At 39.2% G+C, this 15,907-nt stretch overlaps 1 protein-coding gene across 12 annotated transcripts in view; it reads left to right on the plus strand.

Moving 5' to 3' along the window:
• Positions 1-15,907, plus strand: part of TBL1XR1 (TBL1X receptor 1) — a 167,937-nt gene that overhangs the window by 115,828 nt on the left and 36,202 nt on the right. For 6 of the 12 annotated variants that reach the window (XM_041732013.1, XM_041732011.1, XM_041732014.1 and 3 more), the window contains one exon: positions 12,656-12,758. The exons of the other annotated variants lie outside the window; for them this stretch is intronic. In XM_041732013.1, coding sequence (XP_041587947.1) covers positions 12,701-12,758 — 58 coding nt within the window. In that variant the 5' untranslated portion in view covers positions 12,656-12,700. The remainder of the gene's footprint in view (positions 1-12,655; positions 12,759-15,907) is intronic. 12 annotated transcript variants of the gene reach the window in all.

A 15,907-nucleotide genomic window follows, 5' to 3' on the forward strand; every position in this document is an offset into this window, starting at 1 on the left:
ACCTCAGACACTTTTATGGTGGATTTCCCCCAGTTTTCAGGAAAACTTCAAAGCCTACCTCAATTCACGTCTGTCGTCAATTTCTATTCCCATTTCCTTTTGCCTTTTGTCTTCCCAGGTTTACTGGTAGCTGGCTTGTGGGGGTGTGTGTTTGTACACGACAGGTGTGTACAGTCTGTTACCTGAGTATTAAACTTGGTTTAAGTTGTCTTCACTTGAATAAGCATTTACTGCCTATTGGGATGAATATTGGTCTCATCTTCCCCTCCCCCATGCTTGAACATGTGATATTAATCTAAATACATTTTTGCTAAGAGAATAATCTTCTGCACATTTTTATTTTTGTTCTTCCAGATAATTTACCAAATATAGCCAGTCCATGGACACTTGTTTTGATTCACTTAGGACTCAGTAGTCTTGGTTTGTCTACTTAGTCCTCCCCCCACCTTTTAAGAACCAAAGAATAGCTTAGTCCTTGTCTGATAAACTGTTTCATAAATATTATACATAGTATTTATTTATAATTCTGAATGCATTATACCTAATACCTTCTTCTTTTTATTTGCATTAATATCTCAGTTTTAAGCAAAATTTCCATCCGTTCATGTGATTGTCCTTTTAAAGTTTAGCTATGTTCCAATCTTTCGCGTCCTTATTGCGTGTCTGTTCCAAAGCTAGAATAGTAAGTTTTAATCAAAAAAATTTGATACCCTTCTTATACTCGTTACCATTCATAAAAAACTCAGAGGTTTTCTTGCAGGTGGGAGAGGACTATCTTCCTGATTTTCATTTTCATAGCTGACTTTCTTTTCTAGGCTTTTCTTTCTCAGACTGACAGTGATTTGCCTTAAGTCCTATGACTGATTACTGCCCAAAAATTGAAAGAGATGTATCAAAAATATGGCCTGTTGGGGTGCCTGGCTTAGATCAGTCAGTAGGGTGTGAGACTGGATATCAGGGTTGTGAGTTCAAGCCCTACATTGTGGGTGTACAGATTACTTAAAAATCTGCTTAAAAATTGCCTTTTTTTCCCCTGTTCCCTTACTGTTTAAATTTTTTATCCTCCTCATTTTTCTGTCAGTGTACCATGGCTATAATTTTTTTTAATCATTCATGTATTTATTGAGTCCATCCTTCAGTCGGGTAGTTTCATATTTTAAAGGGATGTTAGAAGACATCTGTACAAACCACTTCTCTTTTATGTGTGTGGCAAGTTTAAGTCCACATCGATGAACTGTGAGGCAGTTCATCAGAGAGTCCTTTTGGGTATAAAAAGAAATGGGCCTGTGGTTACTGTCAGTTCAACTTAAATCAGGGTTGACTCATCACACAGTGGATGCTAGTTTACTGTTCTCTGCCTAGAGAGCTTTGCTGAGACTTAATATTGCTTAATTAGGATTCAAAATTAGTGTTCCCTATTGTCAAATCAATGGCAAGTGTTCTATTAAGAAGAATGTTCTATAAAAACCACCCTATGTTTTGTACAAACCACAAGATGTTGTGGGTTGTACAAAAATGGTGATGGGCTGGATTTGACACACAGGCAGTAGTTTTCAGATCCTGGTGTAGATAGTAGCTGAAATAAATGATTGGCATTAGAAGTCTCAATTACTAACGAATAATTGGTTTGGTATACCATTTACCTATGTCTTTTATATGTCAGTGTTATAGAAGATAGATGGTCCTAATAAGCATCATGCATAATACTCAAATTTTTCTTAATGAGTTTTCTTTTTCCCAAATGCCTGGATAGGTCCATCTAAGATCCGACAGTCTTTAAAAATCTATTAAAAATGCTTTATTAAAAATCACTGCGTAATCTGATAACTCTCTGCTGGTCTGTAAGATCCTTGCGTAATATTCTACATACTTGTACTGACTCTAGTCATTGAAATTTAGAAGTAAAAGAGACCATCTAATGTTTCCTCATTTTATAGATGAGGAAACAGGCCTAGAAGATTCAAATCTTTTATCTAAAATTATATAGGTTATCTGAGATCTTATTTCTGTGTCCTGTTATCTTGAATTTTTATCTGAGAGCTCGGGATTCCAGTGAAACCAAGAAAAAAGAAAGGTAATTTAGGAGTTTATCCCTTCTAAGCTATTATTACCGTACTTTAAGGCTCATCAACTTTGGAAACTTCAGTGACCATTAATCTGATAACAGAATGAAAGCAAGAAGAACCAGAAGAAAAAAAATGTTCATAGCACAAAAATTGCCTATAACTATTAAAAGAAGAAGAAATTAGCCTTTACACTCTTAGAAAAATTACTGGAAGATGCTTATGTGTCAAAATTAGAAGGTAAAATGCCATCACCTGCTAATTTCCCTTCACAAACCATCTTATTCACCTTTTTAAAAATTTTAAGCTGCATTTGTTTCTCTTGATGCTATAGACTTTTTACTGGCATTTTTTATTCAAGTTAGTAAAGATACCCTCCCCTCAAAAAAAAAAAAAAAAAGCTTACATAAAACAAGTGAAATATAGAGCTTATTTTAAAAGGTTGTTTTCTCCTCTTTGGTGAGAATGCAAATTGGCGCAGCTACTGTGGAAAACAGTGTGAAGTTTCCTCAAAAATAAATTAAAAAATAGGAATACCATATGATCCAGTAATTCCAGTATGGACGTTTTGCTCAAAGAAAACAAAAACGCTAATTTGAAAAGATACATGCCCACCTCCTACATTTATTCCAGCATTATTTACAATAGCCAAGGTATGGAAGCAGCACGTTGACGGATGGATGGATAAAGAAGTGGTAAAGTATTACTTAGCCATTAAAAAAAGAGACCTTGCTGTTTGCAACCACATGGGTGGACAGAGAGGGTATAATGCTAAGTGAAATAGGTCAGAGAAAGACAGCATCTGATTCCATTCATATGTAGAATTTAAGAACAAAACAGATGAGCAAACAAAGACAAACAGGTTCTTTTTTTTTTTTTAAGATTTATTTACTTATTTATTTTAGAGAGTGTGAGTACAAGCATGCAGGGGGAGGGGCAGGGGGAGAGAGAGAATAGAATCCCAAGCAGACTCCCTGCTGAGCTGGAGCCCCACATGGTCTCCATCTCATGACCCTGAGACCATGACCTGAGCCAAAATCAAGAGTCAGATGCTTAAGGGACTGTGAGCCACCCAGGTGCCCCAAACAAAGGGATTCTTAAATATAGAGAACAAAGTGGTGGTTATAAGAGGGGAGGTGGGTGGTGGGGGGGATGGGTAAAGCAGGTGATGGGGGTACAGTTATGGTGATGAGCCCTAAGTAATGTTCCGAAGTGTTGAACAATATTGTACACCTGACACTAATATAACTCTGTATGTTAATTTGTACTTAAGTGTGTAAAAGGATGTTTTCTCCTTTTTAATAGTTGAATAAAAATTATCTCATGAGATTGGGTCTTTAAAAATATAGTTTAAACTTAATCCTAATGTGAAGAGAGGTAGAATTTTTATCTGTTTTATGGAAACATACTTCTTTGCCTATCTTTGGACTTTCACGGGCAGCTTTAAAAAGACATCCTTAGGGATCCCTGGGTGGCGCAGCGGTTTAGCGCCTGCCTTTGGCCCAGGGCGCGATCCTGGAGACCCGGGATCAAGTCCCACGTCGGGCTCCCGGTGCATGGAGCCTGCTTCTCCCTCTGCCTATGTTGTGTCTCTGCCTCTCTCTCTCTCTCTCTCTCTCTCTCTCTGTGTGACTATCATAAATTAAAGAAAAAAAAAAGACATCCTTAAAGTGGACAATTAAACTGTAGTTGTAGTTCAGGGTTAATACATAAACAGGTAAATATGCTGTTGTTTGCCATTGATGCTTAAAGAAATCAGCCAGATAATTTGTTTTTGTTGTACTGGGTTTTGTTTTTAGTTTAGTTAGTATTATATTAAGATAAGCTGCAATATTTTCATTTAGAGCTTGGTGTTTTTTTTTTCTTATCATCTGTTTCTAAATCCTAATGTTGGATTTTATAGTTAACAAAAGTAATTTGGTAAACATGATTTCATTTAGTCTAATAAAATTTTGTGGCCTTATAAGATTTAGCAAGGCAAAAGTTAAGAATGTACTTTATACATATTTTAAGTTATAGAACCAACTATTTTCAAAGCTAAATTTTAAAAGATATCTTCCTTTATTGAACTATATTCTATATAAACAACAGTGTTACTGCCTAACATTTGTAGGATTATAGTTATTTTAAATGAGGCAGGAAAATAAGGGTAAAGCATTTTTCAGTGCTGTTTCATGGTGGGAGGGAGGGGGCAGTTCCAGGAGAAGGGGCATTGTGGGGCAGATGATCATAAAATGTTAATATATCCTGTTAATATCATTGTCTTTGAACAGGATGGGTTCCTGAAAATACAGGCAAATTTTCAAAAAGGCAGATCCTAGCAATTGTGAATTTAACATGAGTGATTTTAAAGCTTCAGATGAATAATGAGTTTTTAAGAGTTGGTGGTGTTGGATATATATCAGTTTTGCCATAGCAGAATCCACAGATTGGGTGGCTTAAACAATAGACATTTATTTTCTCATAATTCTGGATGTTGGAAGTTGAACATCAGGGTGTCTGTGCGATAGATTACTTTATAAGGCCTCTCTCCTTGGCTTGCCGACAGCCACCTTCTTCCTCACTATGACCTCACATGATATTTCCTCTCTGTACATGCACCCTTGGTATCTCCCTCCTCATAAAAGGACACCAGTCATATTGGGTTAGGGTCCTCCCTGATGGCCTCAGTTTAACTTAATCACCCCTTTAAAGACCCTATCTCCAAATGAAGTCCCATTCTGAGGTGCCGGAGGGGTTAGGTCCAACATACGAATTCTATGGGGACAGTTCAGCTCATAAGATGGTAGTAAACCACCGTGACTTGGCTAATGAGTAAATTGATTTAATTTCTCTCCTCTGTCTCATTTCCCTCCCCTCACATATTTTGTTTTTTCAGTTTTTGTTTTTTAGTTACGATAATGTAGTATTTTTGCAGTGTGTTTTGGTTTTAGCAAGACGATCTGACAAGTTTCCTAGGATAACTCCGTGGGTAATATGGCAGCAAGATTTCACTTTGCTGAAATAAACTATGGTCTGCTTTGCTCCACAGCATTTTGAGAGCTCACACCCAACAAAGGAATTTTGATACATGATTCTGCAGGAGTTTAGAAACTTATTTATTTATCAGGGTATTGTAATCCTCTATTTGTGCCTGCAGTGGCTGGCTGACAGTAGTAGGGTGCCTGCCATTCACGGCATCGTACATGTGAGCTGAGCACCCGCAGCCTGCACTGGACGTGGAGTCTTGGCCGTATTACGTCACAGCTCCCTAGGACCTTCTAAGAGTTATAATTCTTCATAGTCACTAAATTATTTTACGTTATACGTTCCATACTATTTTCCGTGTGTGTGTTTTTTTCTGTGCTGAGGAAAGTTTAGTATTTCAAAAACATCTACATCTACATATAGTAATGCTGTTCTCATATGACATTAAAACGAGAAAGTTAATATTGAAGAGGAGATTAAATAATGTGTAGAATGCTTTGCCCCGTACAGAATGTAGGAATCTCTCAAAAAAAAAAAAAATGTGAATGTTCTTCTGCTGCGTTTTCTTTAACATTCAAATGAATGGGAAACAGTGGGCACACACGTAGGAGCAGAGATAACTTGGGACACTTCACACATTTGAATTAAAAGGAAAATGCTCTTCCAACACTGTGCCTCTAACAGAAACCTGTCAGTCAATTGCATTTTACCTCCTATGTTCCTATTCCCTCAGCCTGATGGTTTATGCCCTCATAATTCTCCTCTCTAGGCACCCCATTTTTATGGGTAATTCTTCACCCTTTGTAGTCTGGAAACATTAGAAAAAATGTTAACTTTGCCCCTCTTTTTCTTATTTCTCCAAATATAATCTGTCACTAATTTTAGTCATTTTCTTGTTTTAAAACATCTCTTGGATAATTCCCCCTATTTGCCCTCTTTTGGTTGCAACTGACAAGTCTTAAAATGAGTTAGACAATAAAATTAATTTTTGACTTTAACTAAATTACAGTAGTAAATTAATTTCAGATAGTACTTAATCCAGTTGCTTAATAGATAACTTGATGTCATTAATAACCTAGTTTCTCTTGTCTCTCTCCTCTGCCATCCTTCTCTTTGTCTTCCATCTCTGCTCTAACCTCAGTGATGTACATAGTGTCCTTGTTCTCTGCCCCCTGCTCTCTGAAACGAGGAGGCTGTCTTTCCTAGAAACGAGCAAGTGTCTCCTAGTGTTTCATTTACCAGGAGTGACTGAGCTGGGGCCGAAGGAGGTGATGTGTGTGGGGGGGTGGGCTGTCAACCCTAAGCTGAACATAAAGTACGCTGGGTGACTTAATATGAAAAGAAGATTTTAAAATTCAATTAAAAATTATCCATGCTTTCCTCTGGACCAGGAGGTCCATCTCATTTAAACCACAAGGCTGAAAATGGAGTTGTTCTCCAGGTGGGAGACGGAATAGTGGTGTCGTTTGTCAGACTGTGGTGGTGGAGGCTGCAGTTTTCTCCATCTTGCTGGTAACAGTCACTCCGCAGTTCCTCATCCTCCGAGTTCCAGAGAAGCCTAAGTTATCCTTCCTTCTAGATCATCTCCTGGCTCCAAACCATCCCCAACATAACAATTACCTTGAGGACCTGTGGGCCATTAATATTATTTGGAAAGGTAACTTGGAATGTCCAACGTGGCATTGACAGTTACCATTATTAAAACAATTCTTTTTTTTTTTTTTTTTAAGATTCAGATATTTATCTGAGAGCGAGCGAGCGTGTGCACGTATGTAGGAGTTGGGGGAGGGACAGAGGGAGAGAATCTCCAGGCAGACTCCCCGTGGGCGTGGAGCCCAGTGTGGGGCTCGTCTCGTGACCCCGGGATCATGACCTGAGCCAAAACCAAGAATCACATGCTTAACCGATTGAGCTACCCAGGTGCCCCAGAACAATTCTTATTTTTAACAGCAGAGTTCTTCCAGCAGCTTTTAATATTGCTCCTTTCATCATTTGAATAAACAGTGGTGGCAGATATTTATAAACGTATTTAGAGATATATTTTCTGTTTTGTCACAATCTTGATAATATTGAGTGTTTTGTTTTGTTTTGTTTTTAAGATTTTATTTATTTATTCATGAGAAATGCAAACCCAGGCAGAGGGAGAAGCAGGCTCCATGCAGGGAGTGTGACGTGGAACTCGATCCCGGGTCTCCAGGATCAGGCCCTGGGCTGAAGGTGGCGCTAAACCGCTGAGCCACCCGGGCTGCCCAATATTGGGTATTTTTAAATCTTCACTCATCTTATGACCAAAATGTTTTTATGTTTATTATTGGTGAACCTGAGTGCTCGCTTCAGCAGCACATATGTTATTGGTGAAATTGAACATTTTCCTAATAGTTTTTCAGCTAGCCGGCCCATAAATTGGTTTGATCTCTTGAGTGGACGCAACCTGTGGGTATTCAGTGACGATCAGAATAGCCGTGGGAGGAGGGTAAGAGGGCAGGCAAAATGGGTGAGGGGCAGTGGGAGGTGCGGGCTTCCCAGTATGGAACGATGAAGTCGTGAGGTAAGAGGTGAACAGTAAGGAGTACGGCCAGCAGTGTCGTGGTGGCCCCACTTGGTGGCCAGCATGACGCTGTTGTCCCCAGTGTCCACCATGTTGTCCTCTGAAACTGATGTGATATCATGTGTAGCTACACTTCAGTTTTTTAAAAAGCCAGAATAACAATTTGTTTATTCCCTTGGTCCAGTTAGTTACTTGTAGATCCTTTTCCTGATTATGAGAACTATCCATTAATGCATACCTACCGAGAAGGAAATGAGAGAAATACAACTTTAGTATAAATAACCTGATGGCAGTCTTAGGGAAATGAAGGTTTAGGCTCTTCCAAGTGGTTGAACGACTCAAAAATCAATCTGTTATGAGATAATATGCCACCACTATACATTGTGTAAGATAAAGTAATTTCGATGAAACATTTGATTTTGGATCATGCAGAGGTTTTCCACATCTCTTTAGAGTGTCTTGCAGGCAGGACATTTAAGAAAATCTTTCTGGTTTCTTTGTTTCCTATCCATAACTTTCCCTGTGTTTTCGTTCTTTCAAATTTAAAGTGATACGATTTAGGTTTATAGTCAGGGGCTGGCTTGTTCCAGGAATGGACTCCTAGGAGAAGCTAGGAGATGATGACCTTCGTGGGGCAGTTGCTGTTCCTTGTGTATGTGCTGAACTCAGTTTTGTGATGTGAAACTTGTACATATTCAATTGAATGAATCTCAGCTGAATTGTCTAGGTAGTCCTGTTGTTGTTTTTTTTTTGTAGTAGTCATTACATCATTGTCTGTAGTGTGTTGAAGTAAAATATTTCATACTGAACATTTAAAATATTCAAGTGCACTCTTAATACAAGCACTTGGCTCAATATTAGTTAAGGCTAATTTTTGTATGTAGTCTTGGCTTATGCAGCTATCAGTCTGGATTAAGTAGCTGACTGCCTGTAACTGATAGGAGGTGAATAAAAGTTGTTACGGGTTTATAGGCTATTCTGAGCGTTAGGATGGAAAAGTACAAAGACATTTGATTTTTTCGTTTTTTAGAACTCAGTCATTGTTTAAGTATGATGATGCAAAATATAAAACATCACGTGGAGGGCTTAGGGAGGCCTGGGGTCTCAGGGCCTCAGTCAAGGAAGCAGCTTCCTCTTGGTCTGGGCTCGGGTCAGGTCTCAGGGCCAAGAGATGGAGCTCCAGTCTTTTCCTTAAGATCCTTTTTCTTCCTCTGCCTCCCCTGCCCCCCCCCCCAAAAGAATTGCTTTGTGACTTTAGGAAGTATTTGTTTATATTTAATACCTTGTTTATTTGATGATCCATCAGCTCCATGAGGGCAGGACTTACTTTACAAAAAGTAGCCTCCAGCAGGCTTGACGCCCCAGTGGTACAGGACAGAGGCGGGATGAGGGTGTCACTGCTGGTTTCTGGACCTTGTTGGAAGAGACTTATACTGAAGGATGCACAGCAGAGGAGATGCAGTGCTCAGACTCTGGTCCCTCCGAAGGCAAGTCCTGTTGAGGATCGGAATGTCTGGTGTCCACCTGGGGCAGGTGGAGACCACAGCACAGACACGCAACCCACCTTAGCTGTGTAAGCAAGACTCACTGAAGTGGGCCAGGTGTGCAAAGCCATAGTGAACCCACTGAGACTTGTACTGAAGGATGCACAGCAGAGGAGATGCAGTGCTCAGACTCTGGTCCCTCCGAAGGGTAGTGGAGTTTTCTCTAATTTCGCTCTCTGGCGCACACGCTGTCAAGGTGTTTGGAAACTGAAAACTGGCATTTCAGGCGAGGAGTGTCTTCATGTGTTCTTTTTGTTGTCCGGTCTCCTGTTCTTTTCAGGTGTCTTTTTGAAGTTAGAATTTAAAAGGGTCACTTTCATACCAAACGATACTCTAGAGTTAAGTGTCCTTGAAGGTGGATAAACTCAAGCCTTTGTAGATTTTATGTAGTTTTATTGCAACTGGGACCGAAACCTATAGTACAGATTGCATTAAATTTTCAAAGTTTTTTTTAATGATATATTTGCATGTTTGTCATCACTAAAAAACTGAGCTCTGCAAGGCTGGGGCCAGCCTTACGGCATCTGTGTGTTCCTCTGTCAGCACACAGATTGGTCGGCCCTGGCAACATGCCTGGGGAACAGTAAGGGCCTATCTCGGGTTGGAAGGACTGGCTGAAGTAGGACTACAGGTGGAATAATACCTTTAAGATTTGAACCGTTTACCCCTTTCCCTTAAAAAATGTTATTCTTGATTCCAGAAGTTGATACAGCACTGTGATCAGTGGAATAAATCAGTTGATAGCAGCTTGAACAGATAAGAACTTCTCTGCTCTGCCTGTTAGGTGGTTTTTGTGATGATTCTTAAAAATGTACTGCCAATATATATTTACTCTAAGAACATTTATAGACAATAATTTGTATCATTTTGGTTTGTATTTTTCTTTGCCCTGGAATATAGTAGGTGATGCTAAAGCCATCACCGATCACTGCCTTAAGTTGAGACGTTGGTGACCTTAGCTTGGCAGAACCAAGCCGTGCTGCAAACCTGTGCATCTTGGGTACTTCAGTACCAGTGCTTATTGGAGTGTTGAACTGAATGATGTAGTAGAGGAAAAGATGCTTGCTCTGTTTTCTCTGTCAGTCTATTTCACTTGGATCCCACCTAGCACATCTCATTTTGGGAAATCTTGTTAATGAATAGTGATGAACTTGTTCCCTTATGGATATCCATGATTGGTCAGGTTTTATGATTTAATTTCTTACAATTATGTGATGGTGTGGGGTGGGGCTTTGTTTTTTCAGAGTGAGCAGGGTGGGGGCAGTGCAGAGGGAGAGGGGGAGAGAGAATCCCAAGAAGTCTCCACACCCGGTACAGAGCCCAACGTGAGGCTCCATCTCATCACCCTGAGATCAGCTGAGCCAAAAATCAAGAGTCAGGCACCGCAGTTCTTTATCTTTTTAAACTCGTATCGTTCCATGGGCTTTCAACACTGTTTAGGGTCTCCTCCGTGTGCCGGACACTTTACCACACGTTACAGTGTATGGGTCAGGGTAGATGGTGCAGGGTATCCCCAGAGCCTGGATCACCTAATGCACCGTAGTAGCGTCGAGGTAAGGCGTCCCGAGCCAAAATCATCAAAGGGCTATTTCTCTTTATCGTTCAGAACATTCAAGTTCTTGATTGTACTCTGTTAATTTTGTAGGAGAATATCTTTTTCTTTATATGAAGATAATTAATTGCTACTCTTCTCCCATGGTTTCTCAGGTCAGTGAGTGGAAGGACTGCCAACCCAGATTTCTTCCAAGAACCTTCGATTCTCCCTGTCTCCCCTTCCTTTCTCTTCTGTCCGGCCAGTCATGCTTTGGAACCCCTGTACTTGGCCCTGGCTTCAGTGCCACAGCCCCAGCGTCTTCCATCCGTTAGGTCCCTGCAGCATCCTGCCCGCGCGGCTCTTATTCCAGTGCGCTTCCCTTCCAGTGTCTTCTTCGTGTCAGAGCCAGGATGATCTTTCATGCTGCTACCCACCTAAACCCTGGCAGTCTGTTTTCTCTAAGCGATGCTGTCTGGGCCTCTCAGACATGGTTTTTGTGTTTTGAGCCTTACGTGTATGGTCTGTTTTCTTTCTTCCTCCAGCCTTTCCACTAACTAGTACTGCTCACTGGATGCCTTCCCTTCCCTGCCTTCCTCCCACCAGCATTTATGTTCTCACTCTCCCCCTCCATTCTTCCAGGTCTAAACACCAATGATGCCTCAAGATGTATTCCCAGACTACTAAATTCGGTTAGGCTTGTCTCTGTGTATGTCTTGGAAAGTTGTTATTACTCTTCATTTGTCTTTGTTCTTTTCTGCGCCAGAAGCTTGGTGAGCTTAGTCACCACTTTCCCCACAGCTTAGGGCGGGAGCAGTTCCCTCACGTAGTCGCCTACTCAGGTGTTGGTTATATCGTGAACTCTGCATCCTAAAGAGACTGTGAACTCTATAGCAGGACGGTCGGCACAGGCACATAGTGTTATGTGCCCTCCATACTGAATAGGTGTCAGTATATCCTGTTTATGTAAGAGACCAAGAAGGTACGCAGCCTGTGGTCAGATCTGGCCCACTAGCATTTGATAAGGACCACAAAGCTAAGAAAGAGGGTGTTGTTGTTGTTGTTGTTGTTTTTTAAGTGCTTGAAAAGAAGCCCAAAGAGAAATATTTTACAATGCACCGTTATCAGATGGAATCCACATTTCATTCAGCATCCATAAATAAAATTTTATTGGAACACGGCCAGACTCATTTGTCTACATCTTGTTTGTTGCTGCTTCTGTGCTAAACCATAGAGTTGAGTAGCTTTAACAGAAACTGTGCACGGATGGCAAAGCCTAACATATTTACTGTCTGACTCTGTACAGAAAACGTTTGCTGATTTCTTTTTAAAATATTTTCTGTGACGTGAGAACAGATAAGTATAATTAGGACATATGTAAGCTAGGTCTCAGTTTCCTTCTTTCCTTCCCCCTGAATTCAAGATTTAAGTATGCCCATTAAGAGAATATCATTTAAGTTTTGAAAACTATATTCCCACCCCTCTGCTTTACACGTAGCCAGATCTTTCCAAAACTTGAACATTGCAGAGTAGATGTTGAGAAAACAGAGGCTTCAAATCCTACCAAATTATGTAGACAAAACTAGTGTAGATGGCTCATCCCTCACCCAGTGGTCTAAAAGCATTCTTTTTCTAGATAAATAATATTCTGATCCCTAAAATGTACGGTTTTGTTTTGTTTTGTTTTTTAACAGTTAAGGAGAAAGAGGAAACTTTTTATGCTACTTGATATAAATAAAATACAGCACTAAAGCCCTTTTATAAATTCTGAATCCTTTTTGCAAATATGTTATCTTGCAGAAAAACAGACCAGCCATGTTTTGGTTGTATATAATCTATTACTAACTATTGGAATAACTTTGTTAGGGTTTATTATTAGGTAATATAGAACCTTCATTTTACATCATTTAATAAAATCAAATGGTTTTTACAACATTGTTTACATTTTGTTTAAAAATATTTTTATTGAGAAAATACTTAATTAACTTTGTTTTATTTTTAGGGTTATATCCTGTGTTGTGACCTCATGGTTTAAGTGGGAATAAAGATGAGTATAAGCAGTGATGAGGTCAACTTCTTGGTATATAGATACTTGCAAGAGTCAGGTGAGTACTTTCATAAAGTAAATAGGCCTCAAATTATTTTAATATTCTCAAAATAACCTTTTATGCATTTGAAATTTGTATCAGTCCAAACTGTTGAACTTTGTATGTTTCCTTAATGTCTGGACTGCCATTTTAAAGCTATGTGTTACTGCATGGTTTAACTCTCTGACTCTTTCAAATATGTTGGAATCCTCTCAGGCAAATATTTGTTAACAAATGGTTTGGCTTTCAGTGTTCAAAGACCATTTTTATAAGTTATTATGAATTGAGATTGCACATGGTCAGTAGGAACATATAAATTTTCAGATACCATCAACTTGATAATGTATATTCAGAATCCTCAGCTAAATGTTACTGATCCTATTTGCAGTTAGCATTTCAATAACTAAATTAACCATATTTTTCAGAATGCTTTCGTAACCATTATCCCAGTTGATTTAGTTTATCCTTGACCTGAATTCTTCCTAATGTGTTTATTGGTGGGTGATTAATAAATGAAATCATTGGAAGTCATTTGTAATAAATATTAAATCATGTTCATTTTTAAACAGACTAAGAGAGGTCCTAAAACAGAAGGAAAACTACAAGGGAAAATGTAGGGTGGAGTAAGCCAGAAAACTTAAAAGTAGAAGAGGGAAGACTTGGGGTGGATGGGGCATAGGACGTGGGAAAGATTGACAGCAGTGGCGAGTGCAGATTGTCAGCACGAGATGGAACCATTCAGTAGTTGAAAATGAGCTGGAGAGGTTGAATTTTAGAAATCTAACTTAAAGTTGGGATGTTGTGGTAGTAAGGTGAGGCATAGTGTGTGTGTAAACGGTAACTGTTTGGCAGGCGCGTGTGAAGGAGGACGAAAGGCCAGGAGGAGGAGTTGAGCCCTCGATTTTGATTCTCGTTTAGGGCCTAGCCATTGTCCTTTGCTGTGCAGGGAGTGCAGACAAGGCCTTAGATCTGAGATCCCACTGCTTGCCAAACTGCTCCCAGCTTTGCTCTCCGCTGGGGGTTTCCTCTTCCCAGGCACCATCACTGCTTCTCTCTGACCTGAAGCAGCTGAGAAAATGATGTCTAAGGAGGGCAGAGAGGGAGAAAGAGAAGACACTAAAAGTAACCGAGGCAGGATAGTTTGTTCTGAAGCTTTGAAATTCATAGATCTTGTTTTGTTTTCTTTTTCAACTGGCAAACTGCTGTTGAAGGCAGATCCAAAGACAATATTGTTGGATATTTTGAGCAAGATTAAAATGATTATTGAAAAAAGTAGTGACCTGACCTAGTGATTATTACATATATAACATGTGTGCACCTCCCTTGATATTGTTAGTAACTTTGGCCAAAATTAAAAGAATCGTTGGGTCAAAACAAACTCTAGCTTTTTCTGCCTTCTGACCACCATCTGAGCCAGAGCTTTGAGGCCTCAGACACTAACACAGAAAACCTGCTAAAGGGCCAGTAGGTGACAGAGGTATGTAATGGCTTGTTGTGTGTTGTAAAGGCAACCGCTGCAGTTGAATCATATGAAACTGCTGTTTCTGGAGATAAGAAACAGTTGGACTAGCTCAGCAGCATCCTGTAGCTCAGCCTCTGCGGAGGTGAAATGGGGCAAGGTGAAGGTAGAGATGTGAATGAGCACTCAGATTTTATTTGCAAACAGAAGTCCATGAATTGATGTTTCATGTTGCTGTTTAAAAAAAAAAAAGCAATAAAAAGGGGCAGTAAAATAATAATTCTGGATTAATTTCTGAAAGAGTATCCAGCAGTTAAATACTATCAAAAGTCTTGATGTTGCTTATATTCTCAGAGAAAATCCTTTGAAATTCTACATTATGAAGTGTTCTGTGTTGCAGTAAAAATAAAGCAAGAATTATATTTTTAAAAAAACAACTTTGGTGGTAGACTGCCGTTTATCATATTCGATCCTTTATAGTTTTTTAATATGTTCTTAGTTGTGCTTTGTGTATTTAGAAAGGTTCATACTTTACAGTGTACCCATAATGAAGTACTGTGTGAAGCCACGTCTCTAAAAATGTGAACACCGGTCCCTTTATGAAGTTCGTAACTTCCTGTTTACATTATGATTTCTAGGGGAGAATCAGGTTCAACTAATGACATTTTGACTTATGGCAGTTTTTGTAGGAATGCAACTTGCCATAAATTTAAGAATCGCCTATACCAGAGTTCTAAAGTTGGATCCTCTGACCACCTGCTTCAGAATCACTTAGAGAATAGCGAGTGGGGCCCAGGAATCTGCATTTTACAAATGGCCCAGGTGATTCTTAGGCATAATAAAGTGTAACAGCCACTGGTCCATATTAGTTGTAGGACAATTAGAATTTGACAAGAAAATTGACAAACAGGTATATAGCATGTTCACAGTATCTTGAAAGAAAAGCCATATTTAGTTACCATTGGAGGTAAAGTAGACAGTATAAAATGTACACATTGAGATTTGGAGTGCGAGAATATCTCCTAAACATTAGGGTGGTGCCACTAAAAAGTGGTGTATTTGCATTTATAAGCAAGATTTTGCAGGAACGATGAGGCATGTTGATATCTGAAGTTACTTCCATAAGTAGGAGATGGGAAAGAGTCTGCGAAATGGATAGTTCCATCAGCTCAGACCAGATTTCAGGTAGAGCTCAGAATCTAACCCATCTCAGTACTGGGTGACTTAGTCCAAAAGCTTTTTCTTGGTTCTGATCTCTAATTATACATAAAAATGGCCATTTTGCAAGTGATTTGATTTTGGAATCCAGTACTTCCTTTTCTGGGTTATTTTTGGTGTATTTTGGTGTATTTATCACCATAGAAGAGATACTTACTGAGGATTAGTCATTAAATATCTAAGAAATAGGATGCAAATTACCTTTAGGCCATCATCATTTCTCTTAAAAGATTTAAAGCAATACAGAAGGAACTAGAATATTAATATTGCTACTTTCCCTGTAAAAGAGTACTTGAATTAGGAGATGGAAGAAAAGAAGTAATCATGACAAAGGAAGTATTTGTGTAAAGCCCTTCATAGGACTGGTTTGTAAAACGACCACTAAGGAAAGTAGAATTTTTTTTCTTGCCTGTTTCATTATCTCAAGGCTCTCAGAAAGTCCAAAAATTACCTTGTGAAAGTTTTGATAAACGTATAATTTCAGAAATAA

Source organism: Vulpes lagopus, chromosome 17, assembly GCF_018345385.1.
Source record: "Vulpes lagopus strain Blue_001 chromosome 17, ASM1834538v1, whole genome shotgun sequence".
Lineage (NCBI taxonomy): Eukaryota > Metazoa > Chordata > Mammalia > Carnivora > Canidae > Vulpes > Vulpes lagopus.